The sequence below is a fragment of the Microtus oregoni genome, unplaced genomic scaffold (genome assembly GCF_018167655.1).
Source record: "Microtus oregoni isolate MIOR12 unplaced genomic scaffold, Mior012 000035F_ref0000213, whole genome shotgun sequence".
NCBI classification, from domain to species: domain Eukaryota; kingdom Metazoa; phylum Chordata; class Mammalia; order Rodentia; family Cricetidae; genus Microtus; species Microtus oregoni.
In genome coordinates, this window is record NW_024543094.1 from 19848682 (window position 1) to 19873748 (window position 25067).

The 25067-nt window shown below is 45.5% G+C and overlaps 1 protein-coding gene across 1 annotated transcript; it reads right to left on the minus strand.

Moving 5' to 3' along the window:
• Positions 1-676: 676 nt before the first annotated feature.
• Positions 677-22768, minus strand: Phyh (phytanoyl-CoA 2-hydroxylase). The gene is made up of 9 exons (XM_041630907.1): positions 22633-22768; positions 18755-18813; positions 16789-16899; positions 15066-15234; positions 14111-14192; positions 11754-11935; positions 6102-6251; positions 3659-3793; positions 677-1110 (listed from the first exon to the last, which is right to left on the minus strand). Exons 1-9 carry the CDS (start codon positions 22705-22707, stop codon positions 1057-1059), a joined length of 1017 nt encoding a protein of 338 aa, XP_041486841.1. The 5' UTR covers positions 22708-22768; the 3' UTR covers positions 677-1056.
• Positions 22769-25067: the final 2299 nt, after the last annotated feature.

Below are 25067 nucleotides of genomic sequence, written 5' to 3' on the forward strand. Positions count from 1 at the left end.
TGCCCAAAGTTCTGGGTTCACTGAAGGTAGGCTTAAAGGGGGTGCCTGTCTTGATAAAGAAACTGATAAGCGCCAAACAGTGAAACTGGTGCTCGGCATAATATCCAGAAAGGAACCTGCTATTTTTTTCCTCACCAAAGCCCTAACCATAATTTTGAAAACTAAGGCACACACCTCCCTGCTGCCTCCAGCTGGTGTGGAAATAGATCGCAAGAGTCTCCCTGAGTCCATACTCCAATGCTAATAGAATCAAAAGGCCTGTGTGTGAAAGGGAGGGTTCCCTAATACTGTTGAAGGGTTTCAGCTGCCCTGCCCGACAGCAAACACAGACAAGGCACTCTTGTCTTCACTGCTCAGCACCAAAGGAAACCACGGGAGATGACTAGTCTGTGTTTCATGGAAGGTGTTGGGTTGAAGCCTTGCAAGGAAGCATGTGTCAGAAACCCAGGCTCAACCTCTGTAGACTCCACACTGCCCTCCTTTGCCCGTCGGTCACTGTGAATGTTCACTATGTGTTCTAGACTAGAACACAAGCCTCTCAGGACATGAAACTGGTAGGGGGTGGGTTCATGAGGGGAGGAATATACAACCGGATGTAGCCTGAACTCCCAAGAAATCATTTCTGCTTGGGCAAAGTGTCTGTGGAATGAAAGAAAATGATTGGAAACACTTCAAGTATAGTCGGTCACCTTTATTAGTCATACCCCAAGTTAGTTTTTCTTAAAACAGTAATTTCACTCAATTAAGCAACAGCATCACATAATTAAATCTGGGCAGTGAAGTCCCCAGGATGTGTGTCTTGATTTTGTAAACAGGTGGTAGAAAAGATATCATCATCTCAATAAGAAAACGTTTTCCTTAGAGGTCTTGCTTTGATGTTTCCTTTAAAAGAATTACAATGAAGTGATAATTCTTCTTTTTTATGGGGGTAAGGGGAGGAGACAGTATTTTGCTATGTAGTCCAGGCTGTACTCGAACTCTCGATGCTCCTGTCTTGTCTCTTGAATGTTAAGATCATAGGCACGTATCTCCATACCTCACTCTCGAAGCGCTATTTCAAAGGTTTATTCTTTCTCCTTTCACAGATCTGCTTCGAAACATCCAAATATCCTGAAACAATATCAAATAAAGTGTGTGAAACACTTCCATTGGCCTACTCTCCGCGAAGAAGAGGGTTCAACTCTCTACAAATGACTAAACAGGGAAAATATTAATAGTTATATTGATTAGTAAACAGAACATATTCTGGGACTCCAGTCACCCCACCTACCAGTATCTGAAATAGTGCTAACTACACTAGGTCCATAGGTTCCCAGCTACCCGCCTGGACTAATTTGACACAGGCGCTAATGGCAGATACTGCAACTCGGCCATGGTAAAAACTGCTGTCTTTCTGCTGACATCATCTGCCTGAAGCATTGAAAATTCTACTCAAGATTAGATTATAATAGTGGAAAAGATGCCACGGCTTACTAATTTGTTTTTAAATTTTGTTCCACCCCCTTTGTTTTTATTGTTGTTGTTTGTTTTTTATTACATTTTACTTATGTATTTATTTATTTGCACTTGTGTGTGTGCATGTGTGTGCATGTGTGTGTGCATGTGTGTGCATGTGTGTGTGCATGTGTGTGCATGTGCACACGAGCGTGTGAGTTGGAGTACAGGTGGGGGCAGAAGACAACTGGTGGGAACTGGTTCTCGCCTTCTACTGTGTGGGTGGCAGGAGGTGAACTCAGGCCCTCAGGCTTGGAGGAATCACCTTTACTTTCTGAGTCACCTTGCTGGAATAGTTTTTATTTTTGACAGAGTCTCACCCTGTAGCCCAAGTCAGCCTAGAACCCATCAGGTAGCACAGGCAAAGTCTTCCTGCCTTGGCCTCCTGAGTACTGCAATTATAAGAGCTAGCTTCTAATAATACAATTTATATTTTCTGATTTATTATTTTTGAGCAAGTCATAATAAGGTGTATAGAAAGAATGAATTAGTCCAGTTCTAAAACCTAGTTCTGCCACTAGATCAACCTTCAGCATATTTAGGGAATGGTACGAAGCTATTCTGACTGCTCTATTGTAGTTTAGTGAGGGACATAAGTGACATGCACGGGTTTTTTGTCTCTTAGAAAAAAACTACATGCTAGGAGCTGGCTTTATTCTTCTAAACAAACCTGATAAACTATAACTTTCCAGGTAATGAACATCAACATCTGAGGCCTCATTTAGCATAACCTTGACCAACCTGAAGCCTGATGTACCATCCAGAACTCACCTTGGATACTGTAATCCATGGGACTCTAAGTCCCTTGTATGAAATGGCACAGTATTTGAATAGAGCCCATATCCATCCTATCATATAGCGTATACCATCTCTGGATTACCCATACTACCTGACAGAATGAAATGTCATGTAAATCGATGTGTTATTGCTTAAGAAGGGAGTGATAAAAATGTCTCTATATGTTCAGTCTACATGTGGTCTTTTCAAATACTGTTTTTAAAGGTTTGATTTATTTTAAGGATGTAGGTGTCTGGGCATGTGAGTGCAGTGCCTACAAAGGTCAGAGAGATTGGATCCCCTGAAACTGCAGGCAGAGGTCATTAGAAGCCCGTAATGGGCTGAACTTAGGTCCTCTGCAAAAGCAGTTCTCACCCTTTAACTGCTGAGCCTTTCTCCAGACCCTGAATACTTTTAATATTTTCCAGTATTTCAGTTGACCAAATCTACAAATGTGGAACCTCACACCGGGAGGGCTGACGACATTCTTGTCAGACCCAAGTCTGAGTGATCCATGGGAGGCAGAGGGAGATGGAAGGGAAGAATTTAGGGCTTGCAAGTGTGAAATCAGAGCATTTTCAGATGTGGGACACATTCATGGCTACTTTTGCTTTAATTATCCAAAGTTATTTCTTTCTTCCTTTCTTTCTGTCTGTCTGTCTTTCTTTCTTCTTTCTTTCCTTTTTTGCTTGCCCTGGCTGTCCTGGAACTCACTCTGTAGACCAGGCTGGGCTTTGGACTCACAGAGATCCACCTGCCTCTGCCTCCCGAGTGCCGACATCAAAGGTGTGTACTATCAACGCCCAGCTCAATGTGATTTCCTTATTGAGATTTTTAGTAATTACAGATTGCACATTCTCACCTTTGCAGGTTCTAAAGCAGGGTCACGATACTCTAGATGACTGGAGACAGCATGGGAGCGTGGCATTTGTGTGACTTATGGCGCACTAACTATCACTAACTCGGTATCCTTGAGCCCGCAGCCTGCATTTGCTTTTTTTTTTTTTTTTTTTTTTTTTTTTTTTCGAGATAGGGTTTCTCTGTGGCTTTGGAGCCTACCCTGGAACTAGCTCTGTAGACCAGGCTGGTCTCGAACTCACAGAGATCCTCCTGCCTCTGCCTCCCGAGTGCTGGGATTAAAGGCGTGCGCCACCATCGCCCGGCTGCAGCCTGCATTTGCAATGACAAAATCAAACCAGCTTTCCAAACGGAATGTGCCCACTCGCTGGGCTCGGCTGATCAGCATCAACACTGACTATCCATATCCCTGTCATTCTGGGTGGGCCCAGCGACAGCTCTGAAGAGAGCACCAAACAGAAGCTGCATGCTTTCAGTTAATCCGAAGAGAGAGAACCCCAGTGTTTCCTTTGAGGTGTCACGCGCATACCTTAAGTTCAATGCTGCTACCAACTCCGTGGTGTCTCTCTGCGAACTCTTTAACTTCATCCTCGATGTTTTCTTGACTGGTGCCCTTCACGTCGATATAGTGGCAGTCAGAACTGGCATAGTGGCAGGAAATGGCCTGTGCAGAAAGGACAGTCTGATAGTGGAGACCTATGAATCCCAGGACGCCCCCCAAACAAGCAGAGTCCTCCTAGGTCAAGGGTATTTCACTTGGGATTTGATTTCTCAATTGGAAGGATGGCCTATCGTATCCTAAGCCAGTCTCCTCGTGCATAGCTCAGCCCCTCCTCCACAGCCGAGGGCTAGATGAGAAATTCCAAAGGATTTTTAAAAAATGTAAAGAGTGTGTGTGTGTGTGTGTGTGTATGTTTACACGGAGGTTAGAGGACAGGCTTTGGGGCTGGTTCTCTCCTATCCCGTGACTCCCAGGGACTGAACTCTGACCTTTATTTGCTGAACCATCTCACTGGCCCACAAAAGATTTTTTTTAAATAAATCTTTATTTACTTTATTTTTTTAATACTTATTTACTTATTATGTATACAATATTCTGTCTGTGTGTATGCCTGCAGGCCAGAAGAGGGCACCAAACCCCATTACAGATGGCTGTGAGCCACCATGTGGTTGCTGGGAATTGAACTCAGGACCTTTGGAAGAACAGGCAATGCTCTTAACCTCTGAGCCATCTCTCCAGCCCCCCAAAAGATTTTTTTTAAATTAGCTGGGATACTTGTTTTTTAAAGATATGTTTAAGAAGTCCAGTCCCTTAAGAGATCTTCAATATTTTTGGGTAATTAAAATTTCCCATATCCTAGAGTCCTTAACTGGATGCTATTCCGCTGTTATTTCTCATTTTTTTTCTTTTGGGGTATGGTTCACTGCATAGCTAAGGCTGGCCTAGAACTTGCTATGTTGCATAAACTGTCCCCCAGTTCTCAGAACATGTGATCCCCCTGCATCAGCCTCCCGAGTGCTGCAATTACAAGTGTGCGGCACACACCAGACTTCACCCTCTTCTCAGCCAACTTTGTTACCCAGTTGAGTTGGAGCGTGGTCGTTATTTTAGTGGAAATAGACGTGGCAACTGAAAATAGCTCCAGAAGAAGAATACACACCCTCTCGAATCCGAAGGGGCACTGAACGTCAGCTCCGGGAACCCACCTTGCTTCCTCCTGAAGGAAGCCTGAAACTCCTTTCTTCTACCCATTCAAGAAAAATTGTAACAAACCCAGCTTGTGAAGCAGTCACTAAAATGCCTCCTTCCTGTCACTAGTTTGTTTCTGAAGGTGACCACATCCATCATAAAGACTGTCTACTTTGCTCAAAATACTGAATTCTACAGTGGTGTCTCAAATTCCACCACCTATGTAAACCTGTGTGCTAGACCAAGCAGCATCAGAGACCAAGACAAAAGGGAAAATGTGCTTTTCCATATGTATTTTATTACGAAACAATGGTGGGTATTTTCTAGATTATTTGAGACACCAGAAAAATATAGAAAAGGGCAAGTTCAGTATATATCAAAACTTATATTATTTGTATTGCAATGCCTATACCCCATACTTGCACGTGTGTGGGTCATACCAGCCTCATTTTAAATTTTGACACAATAAGAGGCACGGCTGTTTAATTTTAATGTATTAAAATATTATTTAGCTTGACCGCTGAATTTTTGGCAGTCCCTTAAATTTTGTCCTGAGGCAGCGTCTCCACTTCCCTCAGTCTAATCCCAAGCTCCAGAGAACCTCGTGGGAGTATAAGTGAGTGGAAGATATGTTTGGTGCCTTGTCTTGGGGTTCAAAGAACCAGGAAGGATGGGTGGGAACCATGTGATGAGCCAGAAAGTCCCACTTAGTCCCAAAGGAGCGCTGATGTTCCCATGAGGAAGTGCGCTCTCACGGGGCCATCAGATCTACTGGACTTGTGGAAGTGAGAAGTGGCGGCATTTGTGGGGAAGTTTTTAACATCAGCAACAAAGTATTAAGTTGTAAACAGTCTGAAGCTCAGGAGTGAAAAAAGGTGTGCCTACTGAGTCTGTTTTCTGAGTGTGCTGTTCGGAACTTAATATTGTTTTGGATCAATACTGTTTTTCCTCAGTAGTAAAGGTATTACAAGCTTCCCTCCTGTTGTGCTTAGAATGAGTAAAATGAATTCCAAATGATACTATTGTAGTAATTTAGCCATCGCTTTTACCCTCAGCAGCTGCTGGGTGCTGAAAAGGCTACTTTTGTTCTTAAGTAATTCCATGAACAATTACGGTACAGTGTCCACAGGGTTAGCAGCCTAACAGAGTGAATATGTATGTATATCCTGGTAAAGGAGCTGACCCCTTAGTGAAAAGTCCTGCCTTCTTTGCTATCTTACTGTGTCTTGAGATCTTTGCTCTAGTCCGCTCATCTTGGAGATGTAGCAATCTGAGTACATACTTTGCGGAATCCTTGAGTCTTGTTCCGACCAGATCCATGGATGAGCAGAGGATGAAAGAAAACAGTGTCTCCCTTCTCCATCACCAGGTGCACCCTGTTGTTGTCCTGCTTGTAGTCCAGGATGCCGTGGTACATTTTGTTAACCCCTCCCTAGAACACATAAGAGAAGACGCCAAGACTTCATCATCAGTCTATCAGGGGAAACAAGAGTCCTTGAACTCCCTCCAAGACAACAGCATGTCCAAATTAGACTCTCAATGTTTTGTTTTTAAATAGACAGAATCTTCCCAGATGTCTGTATTTCACAAGTCCCATGTTAGGCCCGTGAGATGGCCTGCTGGTTAAAAGTATTTGCCACAAGCGCCTGACACCCAGACACCCACAACCCATGGAGGAAGGCAAGAACTGACCTCTGACCTCCACACACGTGCAATTACAGCTAATTAATTATAACTGGTTCAGCCTGGCTTTGCCTCTTCTGGTTAATGTGAGTGGAGGCTTGTCTTAATGTTAATTCGCCACCTTTCAGGATCTCCGCGGTAGGGAGCTTCGCCAGAGAATTGTCCTGATTGTCTTAACTGATGTAGGAAACCTGCCCAGAGTAGAGGAGCAGTCAATACGGGGGCAGGGAGGGGAGTGACCAACAGAAAAGCTGCGTTTTGTGTTTTATCTTCCCTTGCCCTTTCTGCTGCTGTTCCTTTGCTGACATTAGAACCAGTGTTTCCAGGCTTATGTCATGGACAAAGGACCAGCGACTCTCCAGAAAACAGCTAAGTTTTGGACACCAGACTCAGACTGCCAAGATATTCAGTCTGGTCAACATCGCAGCAACTACTGTGGCCTCTCCAGCATGAGACAGCCATTGTGGGACTATTTTGACAGCCGAAGCACCCAGCCTCAAAGGACAACTGTTGCTGTTATTTTAATGTAAGTTGATATGATAAATTACATGTATATATAAAATATCCATCCAGTCTATGGTTTCAGTTCCGCTACAGAGCCCTGGCTGATATAACAAACACACTTACTTGTCTTAGGCTTGTCGGGCCTGAATCAGTAATGTTCTTTCCTAGCATGGCATTCCCCTAATCCAGATTTTCCTGTTTCGGCCTCCTTTCACTTGTCTAGAGTAGCTTGGGGGAAGCTAATTGTTCTCCCCAAATTAGTGGGGGGGGGGGGGGAGTGCAAAAACATGTCACATCCAGAGTAAGCCAAGAATAGTGAAAAATCCCGGCACTTGTGAGGTGGAGGCACAAAGGTAGGGACCAGCCTAGGGCGTTGCCCCTCAGCTACTGTCTACCTTATACGTTTTGTTTCATTTTTTTTGTTCTTTGACAATGTCACACCAGAGTGCACTCGGGCACTTACTGAGTCTTTCTTTTGGGTGTGACTTGCTGAGTTTAACTGGAGTTGCTTGCATAAATCTCTACCTCAAAGTATCCGGGAGGAGAAGTAAAAAACTTATGCCTGGATTTTGGAGACGATCTCTCTCAGTGGCGTGGAACTCAGCCTGTCTCCACCTCAGCAGAGATTTCAAGCATGCTCAGCTTTTTTTTTTTTTTTTTTTTTTTTTTTAGTTCTGGGAATCATGCTTGCAAGGCAAGCATTTTAGTGACGGGGCTGTCTTCCCAGCCCCAGCATCCTATTCTTGCTAAGACTATCCCAAATTCCTTTTAGGAAATAAACATTTTCCTATGGGCTACTGTTGCAATTTGAACCCAGGCCCTTTTCTCCCAGCAAGGTAGCTGTATGGTCTTATCTAAGCTAAGCTGGCCAGGAAATGCTGCTGCTCGCTGCTCGGAAAGCCTTCAGATCATTCCCTTTGTTAAGTCAGCCAGAGTCCAGCCCTGTGCCTTGGACCTATATTGGAGAATATGACTTTAACTAGGCAAAGATGTGTTACTTTTGTTTCCGCTGCGGAATCTTACCTGAAGTGTGACAGATGTGTTACATTTGTTTGTGCTGCGGAATCTTACCTGAAGTGTGTACAGATGTGTTACTTTTGTTTACGCTGCGGAATCTTACCTGAAGTGTGACAGATGTGTTACATTTGTTTGTGCTGCGGAATCTTACCTGAAGTGTGTACAGATGTGTTACTTTTGTTTACGCTACGGAATCTTACCTGAAGTGTGACAGATGTGTTACTTTTGTTTACGCTGCGGAATCTTACCTGAAGTGTGTACACATGTGTTACTTTTGTTTCCGCTGCGGAATCTTACCTGAAGTGTGACAGATGTGTTACATTTGTTTGTGCTGCGGAATCTTACCTGAAGTGTGTACAGATGTGTTACTTTTGTTTCCGCTGCGGAATCTTACCTGAAGTGTGTACACATGTGTTACTTTTGTTTACGCTGCGGAATCTTACCTGAAGTGTGACAGATGTGTTACTTTTGTTTATGCTGCATTTGTTTAATTATGAAAAGATGTGTTGTATTCATTTCAACGTGCCTGCCTAAGGCACTTGATTGGCCTAATAAAGAGCTGAATGGCCAATAGCTAGGCAGGAGAAAAGATAGATGGAGTTGGCAGGCAGAGAGAATAAATAGGAGAAATCTAGACGAGAAGAAAAAAGAACAAGAGGAATGAGAGAGAAAAAGAGAATGAGAGACATGCCTAGGGCAAGAAGCCAGGCAAACAGACATAGGGAAGCAGTGAAAGTAAAATATATAGAAGTAAGAAAGGTAATAAGCCCTGAGGCAAAAGATAAACAGGTCAAGTTAAAAAGAGCTAGCCAGAAACAAGTAAGCTAGGCTGAGCAGTCAAAACTAACAAGAAAGCTCTGTGTCATGATTTGGGAGCTGGTTGGTGACCTGAAAGAAAATGTCTGGTACAGACCAACCCTTACCTAATCTTAAAAGTATATATATATACATATATGTATATACGTGTGTGTGTGTATACAACATACATATGTTTACATATACATATATAATACATATGCATATATTCACTGTTTGAGGAGGTGATATTCATGTCACAGCACATGCGGAAGTCACAGACAACTTATGGCATTTATTTCCTTCCATGTGGAGCTCAGGGATTAATGGGCTGTATCAAGTACTTTCACCTACTATCCATCTCTCTGCCCCACCTAACCCTAAACTGATGAATTTCACAATTTCAGGTTTACCATCATGAACAGACTGAAATGGTTTTACATGATAACAGTATGTCCCATAGTATAGAATTGTTTTAAGAAAGCTACCATCCAGCCGGGCAGATGTGGCGTACGCCTTTAATCCCAGCACTCGGGAGGCAGAGGCAGGCGGATCTCTATGAGTTCGAGGCCAGTCTGGACTACAAGAGCTAGTTCCAGGACAGGAACCAAAAAAAAAAAAAAAAAAAAAAGAAAAAGAAAAAAGAAAAAAAAGCTACGGAGAAACCCTGTCTCGAAAATCCAAAAAATAAAAAAAAGAAAAGAAAGCTACCATCCTAGGCTAGCTTGATGGCTTAGTGGGTAAAGGTAGTTACTGCCAAGATTGACCTCCAGGACCTACAAAGTGGAAGAAAAGAACATTCATGCAAGGTGCCCTCTGGCCTCCTCATGTGTGCTGTGGTGCACACAAGCATGCCAAAAATTAAAACCAGAAACTGACTTCCTGAGACAAGCTCTCCAAGCTTTTTGTCCTAAGACAAATTCTCCATTTCCTCCAAAGTCTCAGTTCCCTGTTTTTACCATTGATATGCTATCTACCCTGACCCTCATCTGAGATCGCAGGGGATCTCTGGGCCTTAGATTTGAAGCAATGAGCGCTTCTCCCCTGCTTCTCTGCTTCTGGCTTCCTAAATTTCAGTGCCTCTTGTACCATATCCCAAAGTAACTGTTCCTGAAGAACTGGTTCGAGCTCCTCGTTCATAGATGCAGAACAGCTCCCCACAGCAAGAGCTGAATGGGTAAGAAGACAGGGTGTAACCAAGCAACAAAATAAAACCTGGCAATGCAAAGAACTGAGCTATCAAGACATACACCACATCAACGAATCTCAAGAACGCTAAGCAAAAGAAGGCACACAAAAGAGTGAATACTGCAACAAAATGCAGGCAAATCTGTAAAAATGGAAAACAGCTCAGTGATTGTTTTTGATAACAGGTGAAGAGGGGTTTTTCTTTTCCTTTCCTCCTCCTCCTCCTCTTCCTCCTCCTTCCTCTTTTTGAGACAGGCTCTTACAATGCTGCCTAGACCATCCTGGAACTTCCCATTCTCCCACCTCAGTTTCCTAAATGCTAGGATTATAGGCATGTTCCACCAAGCCAAGCTAAAGGGACTTTGATTCTCTTGAGTATGGTAACCAATGTGCATGCATGCCAAAGATGATCACATTATATACTAAAAATACGTACAGCTAATTGTATGACAATTATACTCTAAACAGAGTATAATAAACTTTCTTTACATGAAAGCTTTGTCAACTGCCTACAAAAGGGAAAGTCCAGGCGCCCCAAGCAAACTAGAGCCAGCGGAGTGAATGTCTTCTCTAACCTGGTCCTTCCAGCCTGTTTTCCCTCTGCTAATCTTTTCAATGTCCCTGAAGCCCACAACCCATCTTCATCATGAGTGCCCAGCTCTTCTTGCTCCTTGGCATGCCCGTGCTTGCCCTTGACCTCCATGCCTCTTTTCTAGAAGGAATTTCTCTACCATGCTCTTCAATATTCAACTCAGTCACCAGTTTTCTCAACCTTACTAATGCTGCAACCTTTAACACAGCTCCTCATGCTGTGGTGCCTCACCATAAAATTATTTTCGCTGTTACTTCATAACTGTTATTTTGTTACTGGTATGAATCATAACGCAAATGTCTGTGTTTCCGGATGTAAAAGGGTATCTGACCCCCCCTAAGTGGTCACAACCCACAGGTCGAGAACCATTGCTCTAGTCTCTGCTGGTCTTTGCAATTGCAGGTAACAGTCTGGCCCTCTTCTTCACTCCATTATCAGTTGGTAAGACTAATTTGCCATTTATCACATGTGTCTGGGGCTGAAATGTTTATGACTGGCCTTTGTGACCCAAGTCCCCCACATTGGCTTGGCTTTCAAACATGTGTTGAACGGATAGTTGTCGCTATTTTACCTGACATCCTCAATTTTGCTCTGGTTCTAACTGTATATATAGCTCAAGACAATATTTGCTATGAAAGTAAACACAGTCTCCTTCCCAGGCTCCGAGTGTTCACAGATGGAAACAGAAATAGCAAAAAGGTTCTGGAGAGACTCAGCCACTGAGCTGAGGAGACGGCTGAGGAGAGCTTGGTCCTCAGAACACATGATAAAAAGAAAGGGAAGCCTGGGTGTGTGAGTGTTCACTTAATCCCAGTGCTGCGGAGGAAGAGACTGGCGGATCCCAGGGCTCACTGGCCAACCAGGCTAGCCTACCTGGTGAGAGACCAGGCACTGGTGGTGCACGCCTTTAGTCCCAGCACTCGGCAGGCGGAGGCAGGCAGATCTCTGTGAGTTCGAGGCCAGCCTGGTCTACAAGAGCTAGTTCCAGGACAGGTTCCAAAGTTACAGAGAAACCTGTCTCGAATAAAACCATCAACAGATAGAAGGTGCCTGAGAAATGACACCCAAGGCTGCCCTCTGGCCAGCATGTACACACACACACACACACACACACACACACACACACACACAGAAGCAGCAGTTATGCAGTCCTACCTCCCACTTGGGGTAACCATGTGGCTTCAGAGAGCCTTTGTGGGTGCCGGGGAGCACTACCAGACAACCGTTGTTTCTGTCAATGTTCTCCATGGCGGTCCAGGCACAAACAATGCGATTGCTGGGGCGGAAGGGGAAATAATGTAGATCCTGATGCAAGGGGTGCCGGGACGTCTTCTTGCCTGCAACAGAACCCATTGTCAAAAACAAAACAAAACAAAACAAACAAAAACAAACATACAGAAACAAAACAAAAAACCAAAAAAAACCAAAAACTCTGAAGTCTTGGAATTTTGTCATTTGCCTAAAAACCTAGAACACTGAACTACCTACCAGAACCAAATAAATGCCTGGGCCGTGGTGGTGCACACCTTTAATCCCAGCATTCAGGAGGAAGAGACAGATCGATCTCTATGAGTTCGAGGCCAGCCTGGTCTACAGACCAAGTTCCAGGACAGGCAGGACTACAGAGAAACCCTGTCTCAAAAAACCAAACCCAAACATATGAAACAATGCCATAGGAAGTCGGTCTTAAGAGATAAGCAACCAACTGAAGCATCGGTGAGGCCCCCCCATCTCTAGAGGGCTGGTTAGCAATCCTTCCAGCATGCACACCTCATTATCTCTGCTACACTTCCCCTTTGTTGCTTGGGGTTTTCACAGGGGCAGCAGCATTCAATAAGGAGCTTACTACAGTTGGATTAATGCAATTGGGGGGAATTCTGTGGAGCCAAGCTCCAGTTCCCCTTGAAGAGGCTAGAAGGCTCTCTCAGAGGTTGTCGTTGGCTAGGAAACAGACATGTATCCAGTTATTGCCACAGAATACATGGCCACTTTCCATGGCTTTGCCCTTGGGTCTTGGTTCCCTAACCACGTTCCCAGGAAAAAAACACGGTGGTGTTATAAGCTTTGGTCATGTCACACAGGAAGAGTGGGAAGGGCAAGCAGCTCTCATGGCTTCTGCTGCAGAAGGATTTCTCAGTATGGCTGAAGAGCTGGCTACAGTAGACTCTCTGGGGCTAGTTATTAATATGCAGACACCTGGATTTTATTTCTGGCATAGTGAATTCTTTGAATATACATGTGGGCAAGCACAAGATGTCTCAAGGACTCAAGAGCGATTTAAAAATAATAGTTTCAATTTTGGTATTCATAATCATGTTTTCAGGTCAGAAATACAGAGTCCATGCTGTCACGGCTAAGAGCGTCTGAGAGCTATCGATAGAGGTAGAGTACTCGCCTTGTAAGCATGAGGACCCGAGTTCAATCCTCAACACTGTGCTGCCTAGTTTTATATCAATTTGATACAAGCTAGAGTCATCTGAAAGGAGGGAACTTTGATTGAGAAAATGCCTCCGTAAGACCTGACTAGAGGGTCTTTTCTCAATTAGGGGTTGATAGGAGAGAGCCCAGCCCATTGTGGGTAGTGCAATCCTCCGGGCTGGTGGTCCTCGAGTTTATTAAAATGCAGGCTGAGCAAGCCATGAGGAGCAAGCCAGTAAGCAGCACCCCCTCCATGGCCACTGCATCAGCTCTTGCAGTTCTTGCCCTGCTTGAGCTCCTGTCCTGTTATCCTGTGATAATGAACTGTGATGTGGAAGTGGAAGCCAAACAAACCCTTTCTTCCCCATGTTTCTTTGGTCATGGTATTTCAATCACAGCAATAGGAACCCTCACTAAGACAGAACCCTGTAAAAGTGCCAGGCATGAGAGTGCATACTCGTAATCCCAGCACTGGGGAAGCAGAAACAGGAGGCTCCCCAGTGAGGGCTGACCATCTAGCCTAGCCTAATTGGGGAGCCACAGGCTAGGGAAAGACACTGAAGGGAGATGGACAGGATTCATGAGGACACTAAGACTGTCAACATGCAAACAGCTGCGTGCACATAAGCACACGCACATGTGCGAGCACCTGTACACACCTGAGCATACTTATGCATACAGTTAGGCATGCTGGGCAGTAGTGGCACATGCCTTTAATCCCAGCGCTCAGGAGGATCAGCAGGCAGGTGGATCTCAGAGTTCAAGGCCAGCCTGGTCTAAAGAGTGAGTTCCAGGATAGTCAGGGCTACACAGGGAAGCCCTGTCTAGAAGAAGGAAAAGGCTTAGACACATTGACTAGGAGGAGTTTATGACATACAAATCATTGCTTGCTGAGCGCAGCTCTGTTGAGTCACTATCTGAAATCACCATCACTCTTCAGCGTTGTTTAATAGCAACTGTTTTAAGAGTTAATAAAAGGTTACACATTCCCTCATCTAAAGTTTGATAGGTATACACATTACCTTTGAACATCAACTTTACACACTTTATCTAGCAGTACTTTGGTATTCCCCTGACAAAGAAGAGTGCTTTACCAGTATCTGAAGGCTTGTTTATCAGCATTGTGTGCATTGCCATGATATTGGGTCCAGTGAAACACTCCACATATTTCAGAACCTAACGGGAAAAAGCAGTAAAAAAATAACTTCATAGGAAATCTTAAGTTCAAGCAAGTGATACAGCATACAATGATCTACAGAAGAACCAAGATGGCAGAGCAGGCTGAGGCAGGGAGATCCTGAGTTTCAGAGTCAGTTTTAGACAGAGCAAGACCCCGTCTAAAACAACAACAACAACAAAATTGCCAATAGAAATGCCGGGCTGGCAGCTCAGGGGTCTATCAGCATTGTGTGTGTGGCCACATATTGGGTCCAGTGAAGCACTCTAGATATTCTAGAACCTGCAAGGGGCCAACAACTTGACTAGGGTATACAAGGCCCTGAGCTGGATCATCAACACACACACACACACCCCAATCTCATACCTCTACTGACCAGAGTCATAACAATTAATTAATTAATAATAGCTTTGTAACTGATATTCTGGTTATGGAGTCTTAGATGAGGGTTCTCGTTTTTCACAACAAAACACAATTAACACACTCCACAGGAAAGTCTCTCAACTATGATGCCATGAGCAGTTGGGGTGAGATAGTTCCCTATTTGGACTGGGGAGTCCTCTGTGCATTATCGAATCTCTGGTCCCATTAGCAGCATCAGTGACCGCTACTCAGTAGAAGCCATTAGCTCGCCCCACCCCAATCATGACAACTGTCCATGTCTCCAGATGTTGTCAGTCGCCAGTGTGGGGCAGAATCACCTTCACTGAAGAGCATAGCTCCAGCACCCTCTGTAGACAGGGGCTGGGTAGAGCAGACCAGGTATGAGGCCGACAGGTAAGGAGCAAGTGCTTGACTGAGTAAACAGAGAAGACACTGGAGGCAGACTTGTAGACTGGCCACTAGGCGGGGAAAGCAGGCCAGGCTCTCACCTCGGGGAGGGAGCAGTATCTAAAGAGTTCCTTGTTTTCTTGGAAATCCTGGACCTTTGAAACCACCTTCTCACTTAGTTCACAGTTCAGTTTTGCAATGGCCACATCTCGCATCACTATCATCCCTGGTGCGTCCACCTCCTTCCTGCAGATCCGTTCAAACTCCGCTCTAGAAATGAGATTTAAAAAGAATGTCATTGCCGGGCGATGGTGGCGCACGCCTTTAATCCCAGCACTCGGGAGGCAGAGGCAGGCGGATCTCTGTGAGTTCGAGGCCAGCCTGGTCTACAAGAGCTAGTTCCAGGACAGGAACCAAAAGCTACAGAGAAACCCTGCCTCGAAAAATCCAAAAAAAAAAAAAAAAAAAAAAAAAAAGAATGTCATTACAAGGACTCTAAGCAACCGCCTACCCAGCCCTACTAAGAGGTTTGCAGACTCTGGGACAACCTCTCTGGTCTAGCAGAATAATGCTCATTGATAATGCCTTCTACCTGGAACCATTACCTCAAAATACCCCACCCACAGCAGACAGCAGGGAAAGTGTGTGTGTGTGTGTGTGTGTGTACGCGCGCGCGCGCGCTTCCTGGCCATTGAGTGCTCCCCCTACAGTGCTGCCATTCCTGGCTTTTTAGAGCTCGGGTCTTCACCTACTGAGCCATCTCCCTAGCCTGGGGAGTGTTTCTTGATACAGTGACATTGTAGTAACAGAGGTTGCGCATCCCTTCCTTACCTGAAATGCTTGGGAACAAAGTGTTTTGGATTTCAGATTTTTAAAAACTACTTGAGATATTTACATATGCACAATGTGATATCCTGGAGCTGGAATCCGGGTCTGTGCACTCAATTCACTTGTGTTCCCACCACAACTTACACCCAGGCCTACGGGCATTTTGTGTCCTATTTTTCGTGTATCTGTGTTTTGACTTTGACCTTGCACATGAGGCCGCATGTGGGATCTGGCAGCTACTGCACCACGTCATCACCCAGGGGGTTTCAGATTTGGTGATGAAATCTATTTGCTGTTACAGGTTGAACATCCCTAATGGAAACATATCTGAAAAGCAAACACCGTGCAGCGACTCTGGAGTGCCAAGCCCTGGTCCCAGGGCCCTCCATCTACTTGACCTCATTTGGTTCCACCAACAGCACTAAGACACCAGTAGGATCAAAATATCCCATTTTAAAAGTGGGGATACCAAGGCATACGCATGTGGCCGCAGAACGTATCACGTTAGGGGTAGGACTAAGACTCAAGCCAGAGAGCCTGGCTCCGGGTCTCATACTTCTAAAGTCTCCCAAACAAATCACATCTTTAAAAAGTATCTGCACGTGGCTGGGGAGGGGACTCAGTGAGTAAAACACCTGAACAAATGTGAGTTTGACCCTCCAGAAACCACACGAAGGCAGACACGGTAGTGTGGAACTGTATTCCCTGGATTGCTTCTGTGCTCAGAGGCAGGAGAATTACGGAAGCTCACAGGCCAGTGACTAGGTAATGGCAGACAAAAAAGGAGGCCTTGTCTCCAACAAGGCGGAAGGAGAGAACCGACAGCAGGGCGGTCCTCTGGCCTCCACAGTGTGAGGTGACCCTAACACCCATCAATTCCCAGACACACTCCTCTCACAAACAAACCTGAACTAATCTAACTTGTGTTACCATCACATTCATGTAATACATGTGTTTTTTTTTTTTTTGGTAAAATCATAAATAGCAGCATTATACCGAAAACGTTCAATATCCTCATCAGATACCAGCTTTTTAATGACAAGAAATCCATTTTCTTCATAAAATTGTCTCTGCTCCAGGCTTAGGACATTATTATCCAAAGTATACCTAAGAAAGAAGAAAAAATAGCCAAATAAGCTCCCACTTTAAATTGCATGCTAATGGTTTACCAGTGACCTGAAATACATTCACAGGGGGGAGACAGGGTCTCACTATGTAGCTCTGACTAGCCTGGAACTTGGTGTAGATACATAGGCTACCCTTGAACTCACAGAGATCTGCCTGTCTCTGCCTCCTGAGTACTGGGACCAAGGGTGTGTGCCACCGCACCCAGCCTACAGTCATACTTTTAAATTCAATATTTCTGTTTATATGGCTTTAACAAAGTAACCTAGAAAAGGTTAGAGTGTTAGTCCAAAAACGTTACATATGGTCACCAAAAAAAAAAAAAGAGTATTACTGGAAAAAATATTAACCAAGGAATTATATCCATGCAATAGATGTTAAAAATGAATGGCAGAATAATGTGGACACACTTGTCATAATAGAATATGATTAAAGCCATATTAAAACAATACACAGAGAAAGAAAGCGGGAGAGAGAAGATGAGGGGCTGTGGAAATGTCACTCAGAGGCAGAGCAGTTGAAAGAAATTTTGTTTTCAAACAATGGTTGCCTTACAGTAATAGTTCAAAATTCTGAATATTAAGTTTTTCCTAAAGCTAATAAGAATTGTCTTTCAAACGGAGGATCGATACACTAAAGTACATATATCTTAGGACAGGGGCTCACTTTGCAGCACAGGCTGGCTTTTGTAAAGTCTGGGATTCCACGCATGTACCGCCATACCCAGGCCATACATTTTAAACCGTCAGCACAGTCTCAGAAGCAACCAAAGTAACAAAACTCCTATACACAGATCATAAGTCTATACAAACCCACATCAACCAGCCCACCCATCAAGGTTGGCACTGTGGCTATATGTACCCTTTTAAAACAAGGCACTACATACACCAGGTTCTGGTTATTAGTAATCTCAGCTACTCAAGAGGCTGAGGCAGGAGGATCTTAAGCTCAAGACCTACCTGGTGAGACCTTACTTCAAAAAAATAACCTATGGCCAGGCAGTGGTGGCACACGTCTTTAATCCCAGCACTTGGGAGGCAGAGGCATCTCTGCGAGTTCAAGGCCAGCCTGGTCTACAAAGTGAGTTCCAGGACAGCCAGGGCTGTTACACAGAGAAACTCTGTCTTGAAAACCCAAAAGAAAGAAATTAAATAAATAACCTTACACACACACACACACACACACACTCAAAATGCCAGCCAATGTGTCAATAAAACCAAAATAGAAGCTAAATTAAATGTGACATACAGTGCTTATATTTTTCAGGGGTTAGATTATGTATTTTCTATTTTTTTAGAACACACAAAGAAAATTTAAGTTGGGCTCTCCAAAGTTCCCTGAAGATGTACCATTTAGAATGCTTCTTGAAAGCCACTTGTTTTTATAGTGAGTTCTAATGAGGCAGGTGCTGCCTGTTACCTGGCTGTAAGGGACATTCTATCCCAGCTACCACTGTCCTAGTCAGGGTTACTACCGCTGAGCGGAAACACCATGACCAAAAGCAACTTGGGGAGGAAAGGGTTTATTTGGTTTACACTTCCACATCACTGTTCATCATGGAAGGAACTCAGGGCAGAAAGCCAAACAGGACAGGAACCTGGAGGCAGAAGCAGAGACCACGGAGGGGTGCTGCTTGTGATAGCTTGCTCAGCATGGCTTACTCAGCAGACTTTCTTACAGAAACCAGGGGTGGCCCTGCACCCATCAATCACTAATTAACACAATACCCTACAGGCTTGCTAACAGCCCAACTTACGGAGATGAGTATCTTATGTCAATTTATCATAAAACTAGACAGAATGAGTGCAGAGCATAGGTTAAGATGAGATCTCCTTACCGGAACTGTTGAGGATAGCAACTGGCAGGGGACGCTGCCGCTGATACAGGGTGAGCTACCTAGGTAAAGGATTAAGGAAAGAAAGGAGCTAAGCTTAGTGCCTAACCCGAGCCGCCTACCATGTTTCCAGGGAAACCCTGGACAGGCAATACTGGTCCTCATGCTGTCCCTGTCACTGTCACCACAGCTTCCAGTGGGGCCTGAAGACAGGAAGTCTGACCAGCTCCGCCACTTCACTACCCCCCCCCCCCCAACAGAGCCATTCCCAGGATTTCCTTCTGCTAACTACTGAGCAAATAAACCCTCAAGGTCACACTGTAGGAGTCAGGAGAGAGGTGTGGGCTTAGGTACTTGCCTCTTGTGACCCCAGTCTAAACTGTTAAGAGTTCGTCAGTCATTAGGGCACCAAAAAGTATGAGCTAAACTGTTGAATATTATTATCTTAAGGTGTGCTACTTTTGTTTATGTTGCATTTGTTTAACTCTGTGAAGCTGTGTTTCTGTGCCTATCTAAAACACCTGCTGGTCTAATAAAGAGCTGAACGGCCAATAGCGAGGCAGGAGAGAGGAATAGGCGGGGCTGGCAGGCAGAGGGGATAAATATGAAGAGAAAATCTGGAAAAAAGGTTCTGAGAAGGGGAGAGGAAGGAGAAAGATTCAGGGGCCAACCATACAGCCAGAAGCGGAGTAAGAAGGAAAGTAAAGGTACACAGGAACGGAGAAAGATAGAAGTCCTGAGGCCAAAGATGGGTGGGATAATTTAAGAAAAGCTGGCAAAAAACAAGCCAGTCACCATCTGGAGAGATAGCTCAGTGGTTAAGAGCACTCATCACCTGATTGCCCTTCCTTCCCTCCTTCCAGAGGGCCTGAGTTCGATTCCCAGCTCCCACACGGTGGCTCATGTCCATCCGTCCTGAGCTCTGGCGCTCTTTTGGGGGTGGGGGGGAGGAAAAAAAACAAGCCAGGCTAAGGTCAGGCATTCATAAATAGGAATAGGCCTCTGTGTATGATTTATTTAGGAGCTGGGTGGTGGGACCCCCAAAAAGCCAAAAGAGGAAAAGAGCAAAAACAACCAACTACACTGAACAGTCAAGTAAATTTTTAAATACAAAAGGCTACAAATTCGTCCATAAGCTCTTACTTCACTCAGGGTCTACAGATTAGTGACAGCCTTTTTTCTCCTTTAGCATGTAAGGCTGCTCTCAGAATGTCACTTCTACCCCGACAGGAGGGCACGCATCTTCAATCCCAGCACCTGGGAGGCAGAGGCAGAGGCAGAGGCAGAGGCAGAGGCAGAGGCAGAGGCAGAGGCAGAGGCAGAGGCAGAGGCAGAGGCAGAGGCAGAGGCAGAGGCAGAGGCAGAGGCAGAGGCAGAGGCAGAGGCAGAGGCAGAGGCAGAGGCAGAGGCAGAGGCAGAGGCAGAGGCAGAGGCAGAGGCAGAGGCAGAGGCAGAGGCAGAGGCAGAGGCAGAGGCAGAGGCAGAGGCAGAGGCAGAGGCAGAGGCAGAGGCAGAGGCAGAGGCAGAGGCAGAGGCAGAGGCAGAGGCAGAGGCAGAGGCAGAGGCAGAGGCAGAGGCAGAGGCAGAGGCAGAGGCAGAGGCAGAGGCAGAGGCAGAGGCAGAGGCAGAGGCAGGTGGGTTTTTAGGAGTTTGAGACCAGTTTGGTCTACATAGTGAGTTTTAGGTCGGTCAAGGGTGCGTAGTGAGACCCTGTCTCAAGCCAACAACCCCCACAGTGTCATTTCACATAAACATGTTTATCATTTACTTTTGTTCATTTATTGAAACAGGAAGTTGATTTATAGTCAGCTGGCCTCAGCCTCCTTCCTGCCTTAACCTCCCAGATATTGGGATTATAGGTATGCATTACCATGCCTGGATTGCTTGTTAGCCTTTTTTATTTTCCCCTTTGACTTCAGGATTTTCTGAGATAGAGTTAACAGGTGCTGGCTTCTGTCAGGATTAAATGTCTATTTTTTTTTCTTTTTTAAAATTATCTTTATTTTATGTGCATTGGTATTTTGCCTGCAAATATGTCTGTGTGAGGGTGTCAGGTCCCCTAGGACCAAATTTACAGACCACTATGAGCTGCCACTGTGGGTGCTGGGAGCTGATCCCAGGTCTATCGGGAAGAGTAGTCAGTGTTCTTAACCACTGCGTCATCTCTCCAGCCCAGTCTCTTGGCCCCTCACCACTGTTTCTGCAGTTTGGTTCTTGTTCTCGGAGAAATGTTTAATGATGCTGCACTGTATAATGGAACACTTAAGTGAAAAGTGGACGCAAAAAGCTGTGACTACAGTTTAATCCCAATTATATAAATACAGAATATACGTTTTCCCTAATCCACACTTCTTAGAAGCAAATTAAGGCTGGGGAGAAAGTGCCACAATTTCCAGAAGTCTATGTAAGTAATATATTGACTATGGTTCTTGGCCAGCACTGTCCAATATCTAACACCAGCTGCTGGCCACATCTGGCTAATTAAATTGAAAACCGACTCAAGTTAAAAGTTTAGTACCTAGCCGAGCTTGGTGGCTCACACCTTTAATCCCAGCCCTTGAGAGGTATAGGCAGGTGGGTCTCTGTGAGTTCTAGGCCAATGGAGTCTATATAGCAAGTTCCAGCCAGCCAAAGCTACATAGTAAAATCCTGTCTCAAAACAAACAACCAAAAAACCCCAAAAAAGTAGCAAGAGATGGCACCAATTATAGTTCAAATATATCTAATGCCAGTATATCTGAAGTTCTCAAATTTTAGCCTACAACCAATTGCCAAGAAGAAATAGAGTGTGAGCTCAACAGAGGTGGCACACTCTAATCCTAGCACTCGGGAGGCGGAGGCAGGTGGATCTCTGAGTCTGAGACCAGCCTGGTCTACAGAGTGAGTTCCAGGACAGTCAACACTACACAGAGATAGACTGTGGCATTCCACCCCCACATAACGCGCAGGTCTAACCACTGCTTCCGGTCAGTGCCAGTGCTCGGGATGTCTACTCTCTCCCCACCAGTTTTTCAATGTAAAGAGAGGTTACATCAGCATCATGTGAGATTACTGCCTGTCTCTACCAACCTGCAGGCAAGAGTTTAAACTTGCGAATGGCCTGGCGAGAACCCTGAATTTAGCTGAGCCAGCACTTTATCGACTGAACTCCTGGTCTCTTTCTGCATCTCTCTGCCTTCCTCACACATCCCCTTAAGCCCTCATTTCTTAAGACCAAGGAACTATGCAAGTCGAGAGGACTCTAGGGGCCAGTGCAGAACTCCGGAGACCTGCAGCACTAGGTCCCTGCAGGAGTTCACAGCTCTGTGGAAACGGGGCAGGTAGAGAGGGGCTTCTACCTGCAGGGCAGAGTCCTACACGCCCTCTCCTTCTCTTTTTGACGACGGGTGCCCCCCTGGTGACCGCTGAGGATCCCTGCCTCTGCCTGCCTTCGTCAGCCAAGCAGCTCAGCACCTCTGTTTACAGTGCAACTGTCCTCGGCATTTCTAGGTGTAGGGAAATACAGGGCAGAAAAATGCCAAGGCAGCTGAAAATGGCAAAGTCCTCTTTGTGATGACGTCGCCACCTCTAGTTTTACACCTCTCGCTTTACACAAAGCAAGAAACCACCACGGCGCCAAGCAGGCAAGGACGCGCACCAGTCACCCAGGCCCGGCAAAGTCTCACACACCGGCCGCCAGGACAAGGTCCTCTGGGGATGGGGGGAAGAGGGGAGGACGTCACCGAACACTGGAATGCAGCCTCCTCCCCGCTTCCCCAGGGGGAACCGAGAAGAGCCGCCAGCGCCGTGGCTCTCCGGCGCCCTTGGAGCCACCACCAGGGTGGCGACGCTCTTTCCAGCCTGACACCCTCTCCCGTCCCACCCTGCAGCCCAAAGGATACAATCGCCGGGGCGGAGGGTCGGTTGAGGTGTCCCAGAACAACCTGCAGCCGGACTCCAGCTCGCTGAAAGTCCATGGTGGAGGTCACCAGAAGAAGCTGCTGGGCCTGGGCCTCACTTATCAGGTCGCAAGGCCCCGCCTCCTGGGGGCGGGGGAGGGGTGGCCCGGCTAGGGCTGGATGCCGCGACACCTCCCACCTCCGGCGCGCTCCTGGAAAGGAGGGTGCTGGGGTCAAGGGAGATTCCCGAGACGAACTGGGAGTCCTCACTCGGTGCTGCCGCGGTTTTGTTCTACTCTGCAAGGATTCTCCCTGCGGCACCGAAACACGGAGATTCTAGCGATTGGGGCGAGGTCTCCCGACGACCCGAGGCGGTTCTAAACCACACTTCAAGATTCGTAGTTTTAATCTATGAACAACCACTTTATGTGACTATTCCTCCCACGACTAACCAATAAAAATTAGAAAACAAGCCGGGCGGTGGTGGCGCACGCCTTTAATCCCAGCACTCGGGAGGCAGAGGCAGGCGGATCTCTGTGAGTTCGAGACCAGCCTGGTCTACAAGAGCTAGTTCCAGGACAGGCTCCAAAACCACAGAGAAACCCTGTCTCGAAAAACCAAAAAAAAAAAAAAAAAAAAAAAAAAAAAATTAGAAAACAATCTGTGCTATTCAAAAGAGACATTTAACTTAGTGTGAATTCATACTCAAATATTAGAAAGTTTAGCCGTTAATTTTTAAGAGTGTGTGGAATAAATACTCCCAGATTGTTACATTTATTTATGTGCGTGTATTTGCATCCTTGTTTGTGGAGATCAGAGAACAATCTGTGCGGAACTTGATTCTCTTCCTTCCACCATGTGGAAGGAGATAGAACTTCGATGGTCGGGCTTATTCGGCAAGCTCTTTTAAACCGCCGTGTTATTTCACAAGCGCCTACTAGTACAGTATAATACTTAATGTTTTTTTGTTTTGAATTTTTTTCTTTTTTTTGAGACAGGGTTTCTCTGTGTAACATTCCTAGCCGTCCTGGCACTTTGTAGACCAGGCTGGCCTCAATCTCACTGAGATCCGCCTGCCTCTGCCACCACAGCCCCACTATTACATAAACTATCTTACATAGCTAAAAACTCTTTTTCTAAAATCTCTTTGAAATTCACCCACTACTCATAATCTCAATCTGTCTGATTTCTTTAGTGTAGAGCGTTCCTTATAGATTGCTTTCTTCATAAGCATGTTATTACTGCTTAAACGCTTTCATTATATAATTTGGTGACAGTTCATAGTCCAAGAAAGAAAAACAAGTAGCCACATAGCTACTTCCGGTTTTGGGGTTGCAGAGATTAGTTCATTAGCCTGCCCTTTGGCCTTGACCTTTGGGACAAGACTCTTGTTTGCTAAAGCTCCCGATTCCTTTGTTAATTCCGAACTTCACCCGTCCAGCCTGAGCTCCTGGCGGGAACCTGACCCCGCGTCCTGGAAAACAAACTTCTGTGGGAAAGGCTGTGTTTTTTCACTTGGGAACTAGGGTTCTTACTGCCCTCACCTGGTATAAAGTGGGAACTGCAGGGAGAAGGAATTAAACTGCAATTTGTGTCACCGTTAGCAGAAGTTATTCTGAGGATGGGTGAATTCCCTAACCATAGGGGGTTCCAGGCCAACCTGAGCTACATAACCAGACCCTGTTTCCAAAAAAAACGAACAACAGAAGGGAAACTTGCCACCAAATCACCTGGCCTGCATCCATATCTATTCTCAGAATTCTTCAATTTCGAGTTGATTACAGACAGCTTCTTATTCATGTAATGAGCATCTTTCTTTTCTTTTTTCCTTTTCAGACAGGGATGTAGGCTGCCCAGGCTAGCCTCAAACTCACTTGCAGCCAAGGCTGACGTTGAACTGCTGACCCTCCTGCCTCTCTCTCCTGAGCACTGGGGTTAGAGGTATGCCCAGCACACCTAGCTTCTGCTGGAAATCGAACCCAGGACCTCACACACACTGGGCAAGCGCTCCACCCACTCAAGTGCATCCCCAGAGCGGTGAAATGAAATTCTCTTAGGTGTGCACAACTCTTGAACAATTTGATCTGGGGTGTTTTCAGTTTCTACTGGTTTTCGCTGCTTAAATTTAGCTATTTAACAAGTCGTTCTCTTTAGACATTTGGGAGAAACTGATAAAATCTGAAAGGTGTATTTTAAAAGTTGCCTATGTCACTTCCCAGGCATTTGGTAAAAACGAGTATAAAGGTTGTTTTCAAACCAGCAAAGTGGGGTCAGGGCCAGACTGTATATGTCCGAAGGCCTACTTCACACCGACACTGAGAAGTCTTCTCCCTTTTTCTTTTTCTTTGAGACAGGGTTTCTCTGTGTAGTCCTGGCTGTCCTGGAACTCACTCTGCAGACCAGGCTGGCCTAGAACTCAGATCTATCTGCCTCTGCCT

Bases quoted from the DNA above. Each gene is read 5' to 3' on its own strand.
- Phyh (XM_041630907.1), bottom strand. From the start codon at position 22,707: ATGGACTTTCAGCGAGCTGGAGTCCGGCTGCAGGTTGTTCTGGGACAC. The intron at 16,900-18,754 runs GTAAGGAGATCT...CTTCTTTCTTAG, and splicing joins TGCTATCCTCAACAGTTCCG to GTATACTTTGGATAATAATG. The intron at 6,252-11,753 runs GTAGGACTGCAT...TATGTGTTCTAG, and splicing joins ATGGTTACCCCAAGTGGGAG to GGAGGGGTTAACAAAATGTA.